This window comes from Thalia democratica, chromosome 6 (genome assembly GCF_965202585.1).
Source record: "Thalia democratica chromosome 6, ktThaDemo2.hap1.1, whole genome shotgun sequence".
In the NCBI taxonomy this organism is placed as follows: Eukaryota; Metazoa; Chordata; class Thaliacea; order Salpida; family Salpidae; genus Thalia; species Thalia democratica.
In genome coordinates, this window is record NC_139170.1 from 48,004,097 (window position 1) to 48,018,063 (window position 13,967).

The 13,967-nt window shown below is 26.5% G+C and overlaps 1 protein-coding gene across 1 annotated transcript in view; it reads right to left on the bottom strand.

The window, feature by feature from the left end:
- Nucleotides 1-568: 568 nt before the first annotated feature.
- LOC145837746 (E3 ubiquitin-protein ligase pellino homolog 1-like) overlaps nt 569-13,967 on the bottom strand; it is a 35,080-nt gene continuing 21,681 nt past the window's right edge. Inside the window, exons 5-11 of the mRNA XM_082945183.1 lie at nt 13,626-13,719; nt 9,537-9,698; nt 7,609-7,707; nt 6,370-6,502; nt 5,763-5,893; nt 1,839-1,954; nt 569-1,225 (exon numbers count right to left, since the gene is read on the bottom strand). Coding sequence (XP_082801309.1) covers nt 1,099-1,225; nt 1,839-1,954; nt 5,763-5,893; nt 6,370-6,502; nt 7,609-7,707; nt 9,537-9,698; nt 13,626-13,719 — 862 coding nt within the window. The 3' untranslated portion in view covers nt 569-1,098. The remainder of the gene's footprint in view (nt 1,226-1,838; nt 1,955-5,762; nt 5,894-6,369; nt 6,503-7,608; nt 7,708-9,536; nt 9,699-13,625; nt 13,720-13,967) is intronic.

Consider the following 13,967-nt stretch of genomic DNA (forward strand, 5'->3'; position numbering starts at 1 on the left):
CATATATTAATCGTTAAATTTTTCGGAATTATAGTTGATATTGCTTTCAAGATAATTTACTTAAGTTCGTTTCTACTCTTAAAATTTTTTTTTTTATGTTTGTAGCTAGACTTTATACATAGTTTTACTTTAAAGCTATATAAAACAAGAGTAGTTATTTTAAAAATATATAGAAAACATTTCTGTAAAAAAATATTAGTCTTTTAAATTTACTAAATTACCTAGTTTAATGTGCGAAAAGAACTTTGTGTATTTAATCAGTTAATTATTCAAAAGTCCGGCCGTATCCTAAATAAAAAATATCTTGGTCCTAATTTGTAAACTTAGTAGACTAGTTTTTTGTATTAAAGGTGTTATCTAAAAATATTTAGTTTTCTTATTGTTGTAATATTGTACAACAAAATTGATTTGCTAAAAACAAATAATTTACATGCACTTTCCAGAAGTAATAAATTCAAAAAAATTGCTGAGTTTAACTTCCTTCACAACATTAAAAAACTATCACTTTAATTAGAACTATATTAACTATTAGAATAAAAAAAACAAAAACAAAACTTTTGTTTTTTATACACTCTGTTCAAAAACACTATGATATATTCAAAGTTCGCAATAGAACTTCAACTCCGAGAAATGTGTATATGACATAGTTAGATATATTTGGGTCTTGTTAGAACTGAAAGAGGTAAATTGAAAAACAATAGGCAAAAAATATCAACAAAGTAAAAACAAAGCATGAAAAAACAACTCGAGCAAATAAAAATGCTTCTTTCGAATAGAAATAAAAATTAAAACATAACAATTTGAATATTATTATAAATTGTATTAAGCTTTCTTGTGATTTAACACGTATACTGTAGAAGTCTCCTTAAAGTCTTTAGCATGATTTCTGGTGTAAAAAATAAAAATTAGCAAATATATCATTGAAAATTTTCATTTAGGTAGATACATTAAAGGTACCATAAAAGTTTGATGACAAATCAACTCTGTTTAAAGATAAAACAAATTTAATAAAAAAAACGATATCCGAACACCGAGACGCCTCTCCTCTACCTCTATTGACTTGCTGATGTACTTCTCACAACAGGGAATTTCCCCGAATCAGTCCTTGAGTATCTGCCATATGAGTTTGATGTAGGGGAGCTTGCTGTCGAGCTTGGTGGCGCAGAAGGGACACATGCAGTTGTACGCCTGCGTGCCGTGCGGGAGGTAGGTGGATGACCAGTACCTGGAAAAAAAAAATAAATAATAAAATAAATATAATAACTATAAATAATTAGTACTGCGCGCAATAAGCATGTTGATGACCAGTACCTAAGAAAAAATAAATAAACAAGATTAAAATAAATAAACAAGATTAAAATAAATAAACAAGATTAAAATAAATAATTAATAAATAATTATTAATAATTAATTGAAACAAATGCGGGCGGTAAGCATGTTGAGTATCAAAAAAATGATATTTGAAATTAAATTATAATAAAATAAATTCGAATAGTACTTAATACTGCGTGCAGCAAATATGTTGGTAACCAATTTATTTTAATTTATGTTTGTTTACATTTGACTATGATTATATTAACTTAACTTTTGCTACCTCATAAACATAAGATAGTATTTATTTATCAGTAGCTTGGCAGCTTTTTTTTTTCCTTTTTTTTCTAATTCTTTATTTTCTATTTAATACAAACGGTTTACAACTTAGCAGTGGCTACAGATCAAACAATGTTATTTATCAAAGTTATTTTCAAACATATACTAACTTAGCGGTGGCCTCACTACATACATGTCCACAAGGGTTGAAACAGTTTTATTAATTTATTTATTATTTTCAAACTAACTTGGCAGTGGCCTCACTACATACATGTCCACAAGGATTGAAACAGTGTGTGGGCGGCTGGCAGTCTTTGAAGAATCCGGCTTCCTCTCCCATCCACAAAGGAACGTATTTTCCCACCTGTTAACAACAAAAATTTGTATCAAGTTGAAATTAACTGAGTCAACTTTCGCTGAACCTGAAGGGCTTCAATGATTTATTGAAAAATGTAGCAATAAACAGAACAGTTGTTTCAAGTAGACTGTTGCTACCATTATCCCGATACAGAGATGTTATTAAGGGGTAATAGTAAAGTATAGCACAGGGGTCGGCAGGCAGTTGGTGGTCGCGGGCCAAATTTTAAGTTTTCAAAGTCTTCGCGGGCCGCAGTTTTAGTTTTAGTGACATTTGAATAATCTCTTGGTTTTAGTTTTAGTCACACTAGAGAAAAGCCTTACATTTATTCACCTTATCATTTTAAATAACTTTTAGCTATACATAGAATGACTATTTAAATTAAATTAAATAAAATTATAATAAAATTTACATTGACTAATATAATTAAGTGTTAATAAACTATGTACTTTCATAAGCACCTACTAAGTTAAATTTAATACTTTTGTAATTTTACACACAATTTAACTCTCTATAAAAACCAAACTTGAAAGACAATTTATTAGTTACTTTTATATATTTGTTATATTATCAACCCCTTTTTTCATATTTCTAAGAATATTAACTTCAAAAAAACGTTTTTGCGTGTTAAATGGTTTACATTCATTAAAAAATTTAGTAATTAGTTAATTTAATAAAATTAATACCTATTTGTATTATAGAAAGCTAGAACAAATTCTTTAACATAATTTGTTCTCGAATACTTAAATAAAATATCTTATTACTAACTAGTCTTTTACATGGTTGTCACTTAAAAAGCAAAAATGTCTGACTTGTATCAAACTAGCCTAAGTTCATTAAAAGTTTAAAAAGCTAGTAAATCGTTGTAAATCAAGCTTAAGTACCTAGTAAAAATATCATCATCATTAAAAAGAACACAAAGTGTAAAAAAACAAGACAAAACTACAATTAGTAAACTACACTACAGTCATAACAACTATTCTGGGAATTCTAAGATTTATTTAAAATGTTTGAAATAAAAGTTTCAAACACATCTGAGTTTTTAAGCTTTTAAAATAGCCTGTTTGTGTAGCAACCCAGTTAAAACAAAGTTCACAACATAAAGAAATAACAAAACTTATTAACAGTAAACAAATTACATACCAAAAAAATATATTCAGCTGGAATGGACAATTAACTTTCTTAAACATTTTTAACAATGTATAAAACTTAATTGAGTCATTAGCGAATAGAAAAACCTCTTTTTTATTAAGCATTACAGCAATTCTTAATCTGCAATAAGAATTTAAAAATATTAGTTGTAAAATATAGGAAGAGCAACAAAAAAAAACGTTAGTTAGGAGTTATTGCGAGAAACGATAAAAAAACAAATCACCAAAGTCAGTTCCAACAAAGCACATGATTATCTTCAGTAACTACAGAATTATCAGAAAAAAAGTTGTTAAGGCAAGTTATAAAGTAGCAAAACTTATATTAATAATGAGATACCGTTTATAATTGAACACTTTTAAAAAAAATTTTTGTTGGCAGTAATGGAAAACTTTTGTTTATTTCTTCAATGACAACAAAAAGTCCAATTTAGGAAATGCATTAAGGTTATAAAGTCGCATAAATCAAATTATGACTTTAATCAATATGTTAAGATGAGAGCACTGATAGAAAAACTATTGCTCATCTGAGAATTTTTATTAGAGATGTTTTTTAACTTTGACACTTTAGTATAATTTCTTGGTTTAGTTCAAACACGAAGCATAACAATCGGTGAAATTTTACAAGTAAAGAAGCAATGCTTCAAAAGTTTTTGGAAGTACAATTCCTTCTTTTATTTTTAGTATAAAGTTTAATTAAAGTTTAAAAAGTGTCTTATAAAGTATATCAATATTAAAAAATACTGTTAAGCTACTTTAGTATATTTTTTAATAAAGAAATGTTTATTTGCTAAACTTTTTGTTTCAAATCGAAATTTCACTACTTTACATGTAAAAGTTGTTTGAAACTCCAGGCTTTTTCAAAAATTCTCAAATTCAAGTTTTTTTCGAAATTTTTAAGCATAAATTTTCAAGTTCAAAGCTTGAATTTGATATATTATAACATATATTATAACTGAAACTAACGATTTGGGTTGAGCAAAAATTACATCATAAGTTTAATTTGCCACTCTTTTAAGCAAAGAAGCCAGCCTAAATTAACAAAAACATTTCTGATATTTTTGTATACAAAAAACAATTCTAGCCAAAAACTTATAAAATGACTTAGTTGGCCTGAGATTTGAAGTCTTCAAATAGTGATAGTCTGAGTGTGTGTCAATGTTTATAAACTATCCCTAAGTCTAGTTTATATTAAATAGGTAGCTCCAAAAAACAGCAAATGTGTGTATTGATATGCAAAGCATAAAAGTTAACTTAGTTTGACAAAATCAATGTTTGAAAAATGAAAATGTATACCTAACAAAAACTATATTAGTTTATGTCATATATATGGTTTTAATTGTGTCTGTACAAATTTAGATTTTCCATGTAGAAAAAACAAACTTAGAAAATTATGCATAAACTACACTTAAACTAACTAAAGTATTTTATAAAAAGTGGTTTAAAATATGAGCATTTTTTTAAGTTGGTATGCATATAAATTAGTTCAAACGCAAAGAAAACTTCTAAAAAATTAAAATGTGTCAAAACAAAACTTAAATAAACCTGTTTTTTTTATTACTATGTTATTTTAACATTTACAAATAAAAAATATATAAAAGAAACTTAGGTATAAAAAATATTGGAAAGAATATCTAAACTATAAAGAAATGACACTTTAGTTAATTACTGTGCATTACTTTTGTACAAAATGGAAAACATTTGCATTTAGTTTATTTGATAAAAAGGTATAATATAACTATTTTATTAAATTCAAGTACTCTTTTTTCAGATAATTACTTGCTGTTGTAAAATAGAAGTTATTATGAAACTCAGAAAAATATCCTGTTAGAATGCTAATCTGTGTTTTTCACATTTTTAAATTAAAGTAGTAACTTCTTCTAATTTTTTTAAAATGTTATACAGAGACTTAAAACCAAACTAAACAAATTAAATCGAATTACCGAAAAAATTTTACTTGAATTATATTTTTGCTCAGCGGGCCACTTTTACATGCTCGCGGGCCACAAAATTTTCTTTCGCGGGCCGCATTCCATTCAAAAAAATAACGTGCTCGCGGGCCGCAGATTTACCCTTGGCGGGCCGCAGTTTGCCGACCCCTGGTATAGCAGGTTAATACAACAATTGAAACAAAAACTAATGTTTGTGTTTTCAACACTGGAAGCACGAAAACCGCGTAAAACAGTTTACAACATAAATTTATCGCGTGAATACCACCTTCCGTTGTTAAGACTCGAAATAGCATACACGTATGTACTTGTTTTGTAAACTCTTGTGGATAAAAGAGAGGCTCTCCAATTTACGTATAGGTGCCAACGATAAATTAAGTTACACAAGAATGAATTTTTGCCCGGAACAACCGTTGAAGCGTTCTAAACAAATTGAATAAAACTGTTGGCTGAGGAAATGTTTAGCAACAATTGTTTCGGGTAAAAGTTTACTTTTGTGTTACTAAAATTACACATATACATTTAACTTAAACAGTGTTTTTAAATGTCTTATTACTAACTCCTACACAGTTGACACATGTTTTTATTAGTATTTTATATTTTGTCATTTTAATACTTTATACTTACACTTCTACTATCTGAACAGTATTTTTTCATTCTAATTTTATTTTTATCAGACTTTCATTTTATTTTTCAAAACAAATACTTATTACTAACACTCCTGCAAAGTGGGCACATATTTTTATCGGTATTTTTTTCGTTGGAATTGTTGTTCATTCTTCCCCACTCTATCCTACCGTGAACATGGCCGCATTTCAAATAAACCCAAGGTTGACGTTTCTCCTCGCCTGAAAATAATAAATTTAACGTTTATTTAATTTGTCAACGAGCTTTTTTATTTATCACAGTTAAGCCTAGTTAGTGCCGGAAAGAAAAAATTATTATTTATTTTAGTTATCAACAAGCATTTTGTAGTAGCTAGCAGTTAAGTTAACAAACAATAAATACTTCTTGGATTTTTTTTTCCTTATGACTCAATATGTTAAAAATAACAAGTGTTTGCAGAATATACAATGATAAAAACTTTGTTTAATAACTAGAAAAAAATTGTAACAAGTATAAGTGCAAAACAAAAAAAACTATTGGAAGGTTAAAAAAAATACGAATTTTCTACTTATTTTTTATATATTTTTAAGTATTACTTGTTTGCACAATATTGAAAACGTCGCTTACATTTTGCTAACAAAAATGTGTGAACCAAAAATCTTTATAAGTTGTTGTTTTAATAACAGTTTAACTTTTTTTCTATCATTTTTAAACTTACTGTGCTCTAGGGACATCAAGTGGTTGTTGTGGTGTCGCCTTGACAACGGAAACGCCAAAGTTGACAATCCGACCGGACACTGGGGGTCGGTGTTGTTCAGGTTCATTATTAATTTGTCAATATCAACCAAGTTCTGTTAATATTTATTAATTATTTTAGATTCATAATAAGGTTATCAACTTTCACTAAAATAGAAGTTGATGCTTGTTTTTGTTTATTTAATCTTATTTTTCAGACTCATTTGTCATTTAGTTAATTTGTTGATGTCAATTAAACTGTTTTTGTATACATTTAATTTATATAAATTTTCTATTGTTGTTTTTTAGGTAATAACCACTAGATTCTTAATCGATTTAGAGTTCTTAAGTATTTACACGTTTGTCATTTTTGAAGATAAAAAGCTACTTCAGCTTCATTTTTTGCCATTTAAAAATTGACAATCTTAATTTATAATTACTTGTGGTAGTTGTTGGAATATTTGAAATAGTTTTATACGAGCAAAAAAAGTGAGTTAAAATACATACTATTTTCTAATCAGATTGAGTTAAACATTTTTTAATGGTAACCTGTATTTTACTTTTTTATTTGTTGCCTTTTTTGTTCGTTGTTCAAAAAAAAGTATGCTCACGGAGTACTCTTAGCCTTTTGAAAACAATTCAAAACATTTCAACAGAAAAAAATTATAACAAACACTTTAAAACTTGCGTCTAATCAAGTTTGACCAATAAACAAAAAAGAATGTTTTTTTAAACTTATTAATTTAAAATTTTTCGAACAACGCATACACACTCAACAAATATCCGCATGTGGGAGCCAAACATCACAAACTTGTTTTTCAGTTCACAGTATGCAAATGAGCGCTTGAAATATAACAAAAGAAAACAATATGTTCCACATTTAGGTTAAAGTTGCTCCTTTTTTGTATGTGGGTCATTTGTGCTTAAACAAACTTTAAGGCATCGATTTAACGAATTTTGTCTGTTTGCGCAACACAAACACATAAGTGACTTTAAGAGAACTTTATTGATTCATCAGTAAAAAAATTCTCTGAACATGAACTTTAATATGTAGAAAACACGTTATGATAGCAAACTTTATACTACTTGTGACTGGGCTTTTTTAACTTTTTTGAAAATTGTGTAAATTATTTTTAATTTGTTTTTTTTTTGTAATTACAGTCTGAGTACAGAAACAATAAAGAAATAAATTAGTTTAATTATTTTTATAGATAACACTTACAGGCATATCCTTAATATTTTGACCGCTCCTCCAAAGCAAAGTTGTTCCACACAAATCAATCAATGTTCCATCAGTTAATATATTATCAGAGTACTCCAGCTAAAAAAATTATATTAAATTTTTATAACTAATACTCATTAAATAAATTAGTGTTTCATCAGTTAATATATTATCTGAAAATTTAAGCTAAATGATATTTATTTTACTAGATTTATTACAACTAATATGTGTTACATTAATTAGTGTTTCATCAGTTACTATATTATCAGAATATTATACCTAATTGTTCAAGTTAAACATGTATTCTTCATTATTTTCATTTAGAGCTTAATTTAAACTACTATATACAAAAATAATAATTGAGTGCTCCATATTTTAAAATATGTGTTTGTATTCATGTGTAAAACTGTTTGTATTTAAACTAAATAAAAAATGGTGTAATTTAATTTTATTCTAATATTTACAATGACTTGCTTGCATTGAAATACTTTTTATTGTTTTACAAGATTTTTTATTTGTATTGTTGAAGCAGCTTTCAGCTTCTTTTTTTATATCTCTACTATATATATATGTACATAAATATATGTTATTGTTAATGACGTAACAGTTCTCATATTTTTACTCCTTACATTTATTGTTTATTCTTTCATAACATTGATGAGAAACTTTAAATCAAAAGTTTCTCAACAGTGTTTTCAAAACAAAAAATGCCATTAATCTATTTTCAAATTAATTCGTTTTCAAACAATTTTAACCGGATTGTAGCAACTGCTTACAAAGTTTTATCGGTTACAAACATTTACAAACAAGTGTCAGAATGAAATCAATTTCATTTTTAGATGCTAACGCTGTTGCTGTTTAACCGCTCGTCTGGAATTAAAGTAAAATAAAACTTATATGTTAAGCAGTTTGTTTATTTAAAACTTGTGAAATATATAGCAAAATGGCTTTTAAAGCTACGAAAAGGCACAGCACTTGTTTTTGTAAAACTTTCATTTTCTTTAAAACTGTCTTGCAGAACTAGAAAACAATTCAACATGAAGTTTACTTAAAATATAATAATCCTATATTTTCTCAAAATTTATATTGTAAAAAAGTTTTCGCTCAAAGATCTCGTGACTGAAAATAAATCTGAAAAAAAAGAATTCATGTATAAGACATTTACTTTTGGCTAAAACTTGGAACTGGATCCAATTGGAACAACAACTGAAAATCTAAAGTGTTGTTCTTTTTTTTAAGTTAAAAAAATAGAAACAGTATTGGTAGATATTTACTATTGGTTAAATTTTTAATACAAACCAAAATTGTATAAAGATTTGGAAGGTGTTAACTATTAGTCAAAACTTGAACACTCAACAAAATATATGTTTGAAGCAATAACTAAAAAACTTGTAGTTTTTAATTTTTATGTGTATGACTTTTATGGCATAAAACCGTTCTTGTCTAATAAGTTGTTTCGTTTTAGTTTAAAATTTTAGCGAAAATTAAACGTTTTCTAAGGCTGTCTTCTACATGACTTAATCGATTTTTATATTCATTTGTACTGAAAAGATCTTAAAGCGAAAACTTGATTATATAATAAATGTTTGAAAAAAAACAATCTGTACATATTTGCCTCTCCAAAGTTACAAACTCTAGTTGTTCAATTATCAAAAAGAACCATAATCTTATTCACAACTTATAAAGGAAAAAGTAAAACGCTAACTGTTCAAGTATAAACGAGCAGTTCTTCAAAAAAAAGAAAAAAAATTAATTTATTTTTTGATTTTTCCAAACTAATCAAGAAGTTTCAGACAAAAACTTTTAAAATAACCTGGATAAACAACAAAACGTAAACATGAATCAATATTTAACTTTTAATAAAAGTTACAAAATAACATAAATATGAACTGAACAGAAAATAATATAAAATAAAATAAACAACAAACCCTCTTTCCGGGCGATTGCGACGAGCGGGAATCCCTCAAATCGAAAATCCTCCCCCCAACGCTCACCTCCTTCCAGCAGTCGTCGTCATGGTTACGTATGAGCACCCCGTTCGTCGTCAGCCCGTCCGGCTTGAAATCCTCGCTCCATTTGGGGGCTTTCTCCTGAAAATTAAAAATAAATATATATTTTCTTTTGAACTAAAAAACTTATATTTATTAACAAATGTGTATATTTATTATTTTTTATTTTCTATTTTTTCAGATATGATTTTTTTTGCTCTGGGGGCTTTTAACTTCTTTTAACTTTGAAACTTTTATGAAAGTTAATATTTTTAATTTATTTAATTAATTTAAGTGTACTTTTAATTGATATAATGTTTGTATTTAAACACATACAATTTTTTTTTTGCAAGTCTAACTTTATTTAAGAGCTGTAATAAAAATAAAAACCCTTTTTAAAATGCTCATTTTTTTTCATTACAATAAAAGGTTTTCAGCTAAAAATACTTTTTAAAACTACTTAGTAAACTATTAAAGATCCATATAAAGTGTTTTTACTATTTTTTTTTTCAAATTAAACTATTAAGAACTTCAGTAGGCTGAAGAAGAATACCAAACTATTTCAGTATAATTTAAGACAAACTACCCAGAAAATGTTTTAAATTTTATCTAAAGGTTTAGATAACTGTTATTTATGTAAAAATAAGTTATTCAACCAAAAAATTTTGAGTAACCAACTTTATTTTAGAAATTAAAACATTACACTATTTTTTTTCATGTTTTATGCTTTCAAAAGTTTGCTTGCATAAACAGTCAAACAGAAAATTCAAAAAAGCATTTTTCAAACACAAAAAAAAGAGGCATATGATATTATTAAAGCTAACACAAGTTCATTTAATATTGATCGTAAAAAAAAACAAACAAAGAAATTATATGCAAATTTTGATGATCAGACAAAAACACCTATTAAAAATTCAACGAACTTAATTAAATAAACTTGTGTTATAAAAATCTTGTGTTACAAAGACTTGTATTACATAAACCTACTCCATATAAATATTAGATTACAGCAAAACTGTTTACATACAAAATATGTGAATTATACGCAAATTTGTTGTATGTAAAATATTGTTTTTCACTATAAATAACTTGTAAACTTTATACAGATTTTCGTAAATCAATTTACAATTTTTTTATAAGAGGAGCAAAAATTTTAAATTAGGCTTAATTATTTATACTTCTTGAAATACTAAATGTCTTGTAATAAAATATTTTTCAATAAACCTAAAATTTCGAAATATGGTTTAATTATTTATACTTATTTAAAAACTAAACGATCTGTTGAAATATACGCAAATTTATTGTTAAATTTTGTTTTTCACTGAAAATAAGTTGTGAACTTTACACGGCTTTTTGTACATCAAGTTACAATTCACACCTTTTTTATAAGAAATGTAAAAATTATAGAATATGATTTATTGTTCATACTTCTTGAAATACTAAATGTGTTATAATAAAACAAAATTATTAGAAATGTAAAAAATATAGAATAAGTTTAATTATTTATACTTCTTGAAATACTAAATTTGTTAAAATAAAACAAATTTCATAAAAAAAGTAAAATTTATCGAATAAGTTTAATTGTTCATACTTCTTGAAATACTAAATGTCTTATAATAAAACAAAATTTATAAGAATTGTGAAAACTATAGAATAAGTTTAATTTTTTATATTTCTTGAAATACTAAATGTCTTATAATAAAACAAAATATATAAGAATTATGAAAATATAGAACAAGTTTAATTGTTCATACTTCTTGAAATACTAATTGTGTTATAGTAAAACAAAATTTATAAGAATTATGATAATTATAAAATAAGTTTAATTGTTCATATTTCTTAAAATACTAAATTTGATATAATAAAACAAATATTAGACGAGACTATTACCACGTGAGCTTATAAAAAATTCAGTGGAACAAAAACCTTTTGTCTTAATAAAAAACAAAAGAATTATAAAGAAGTTTATAAATTTTCGCATTTATCAATCAAAATGTGTTGGTTTTACACACGATTGTTATGATAAAAAACAAGGAGCATTTCTGTGAAAACGTTTATACTAAAGAACTAAAGCTTGTATAACTTTTATTTCAAACATCTTGATGATTTGTGCATGTTAATTAAATAGTTTTAAAACTTTTAATTACCATTTATTCTTTTTAACAACTTAGATAGTTTATATAAGTATACTTACAATTTTCGTTATATTATTAGGAAGCAGAACTATGTTTCAAATAGCTAGTTCTTTAAAAACCAAACAAAAACTAAAACAAATTTTTGCTTTTCAACGAACAAACAAAATTAACCGATTACACTTTCAAAGGTTGTTTATTTAGTTGGGTTTTTGGTATTGACATGTAGAATGTATTGAAAGGAAGTATTATTAATCTTCAATAGGTTCTTTGAACACCGTTTGAAGTGTTTGTTTAGTTTTAATATAATGAATTTTTTAGATTTCCTAGAAACTAAAAACTGAACAAATAGCAAACATAATCTTAGCGTTCATAACGTATTTTCTCAAAATTTTTTCTCGGAAAAAAGTGAATATATGGGCTGATGTGTTGAAAACACATAAATTTTATCCTTTAAATTAAAAAGCGAACTAAAAAGCAAAGTTTAAACAGCAAAACCTTTATACTAAAATACCAACTAATGTAAGTCGGATAAAGTGTTGAAAGAAAATAGGTTAAAGAGAACACTGATGTAGTTACAAAAATTTGTATACAAGTAACCAAAACAAAAATTAAGGTTATTAGATTTTTTAAAGCTGTTTCTCGGAAAAAGTTTAGTTTGTATTTGAACAGTATTTTTATTCAAAAAATAAATAGATAAATGTTTTTTTTTTGTTAAAAAGCGAACTTTACCCCAGTTCAACTAGATCGGTTAAAGTTTAAACTTTTGTAGGTGGATACGAAACAGTTTAAAGAGAAAACTGATGTGAGTAGAAGAGTTTGTGTACAGATATTATGTTTCATCAAAATTCAAACCTCACAAAACTAAGAAAAAATAGTGACATCAAGTTTAGTATTATCTTATTTTTTGTTTAAACGCCAACTTTATACCACCTAACGAGACCATCTAAAACGTTGCAACGAAAATAGTTTGAACATGAAAATTATGTAAGTGGAAATTATGTAATCGATGATGATTTATCGTTAAAAGCACGAAACCAAACTTTCCACCACTGGCATGCGACCGCAAAGTGTATTATTTGTAATTTTTCATGAAAGGTGTCGTGCTTTTTGTTCGTGTTGTTGTCAGCAAAGGTCGCTTTGTAACAAGTTTTAAAATGTGAACTTTAAAATGTATTTAGAATCAGTAAAAGAAAAAACTACTTGAGAGAAAATTTAATACTTGACTATACTTGATAAGTTGCACAAACATTTTTTTTTGACTTAAATATTCTAATCACCAGTTTATAACAAATTAAGTTCTGTACTCAACACAATGTCAAATTAGACGCACGACTGAGTTAAAATTAAAGGATTTAACTAATGACATTTTGCTCGCTAGTCAAAACAAGAAATGTGTGGAAAAGTACAATGTGCTAATTTGCAATAAATAAATACTTCACAAGTAAAAACAAAATGTATTGAAAGCGGGCAAAACTCAAGTTGGTATTGAAAATTTTATTTTTCAAGAATTAAAACTCCAAATGATTGATTATAACACTGTACAAACTAACACATATAAATCCACAATTGTGGTTCAAAGCACTCGATGCTAGCAAAGCAGAACAAAGCGTAATTTTACACTCGAGTGTGAAACGTGCGGACAAAACTGCAGTTGGCAGTAAAATTTTATCTTTTTCACTGAAAACAACTAAACTTTCAAACACTAAATATAACTCGAATGTGTTTATAGTTTTTGTATTGAACAATACCGTTTTTGTTTTGTGCTTTTATGCTACTAGATTTTTATAGCAGCTAAATATGTTAAATATGAACAAACGCAATTTTTTTTTTAATTTGTTTGCAATTATTTCAGCTCATGAATTCTCGATAATTAAGTAATAAAAACAAAACTCACCCCGAGAGAAATGTTCATTCTGCTGTCGAAACCGGCGGCGTATATTCTACAGTGGTGCGGCGGGTTTCTGTCGCACAATATCCTGCACGCGAACCTGAAATAAATATATTCTACAATGGTGAATTTAAAAATATTCCTGTTTGAATTGAAACTGATAGCTACATAAGCTTTTAATTACTACAGCACTTAATATTCTGCATATGGTGGATAATAGTTACTAAAACAAAACTAGAAATTTTTTAGGTGTGTCAAATGTTTAATTTTGTACAAAAATCCTGTCGGACGAGTTTTTGCGGTTAGTTACGATTCAGCGACGGAAAGTTTGTAAGAAATTCTGATCGT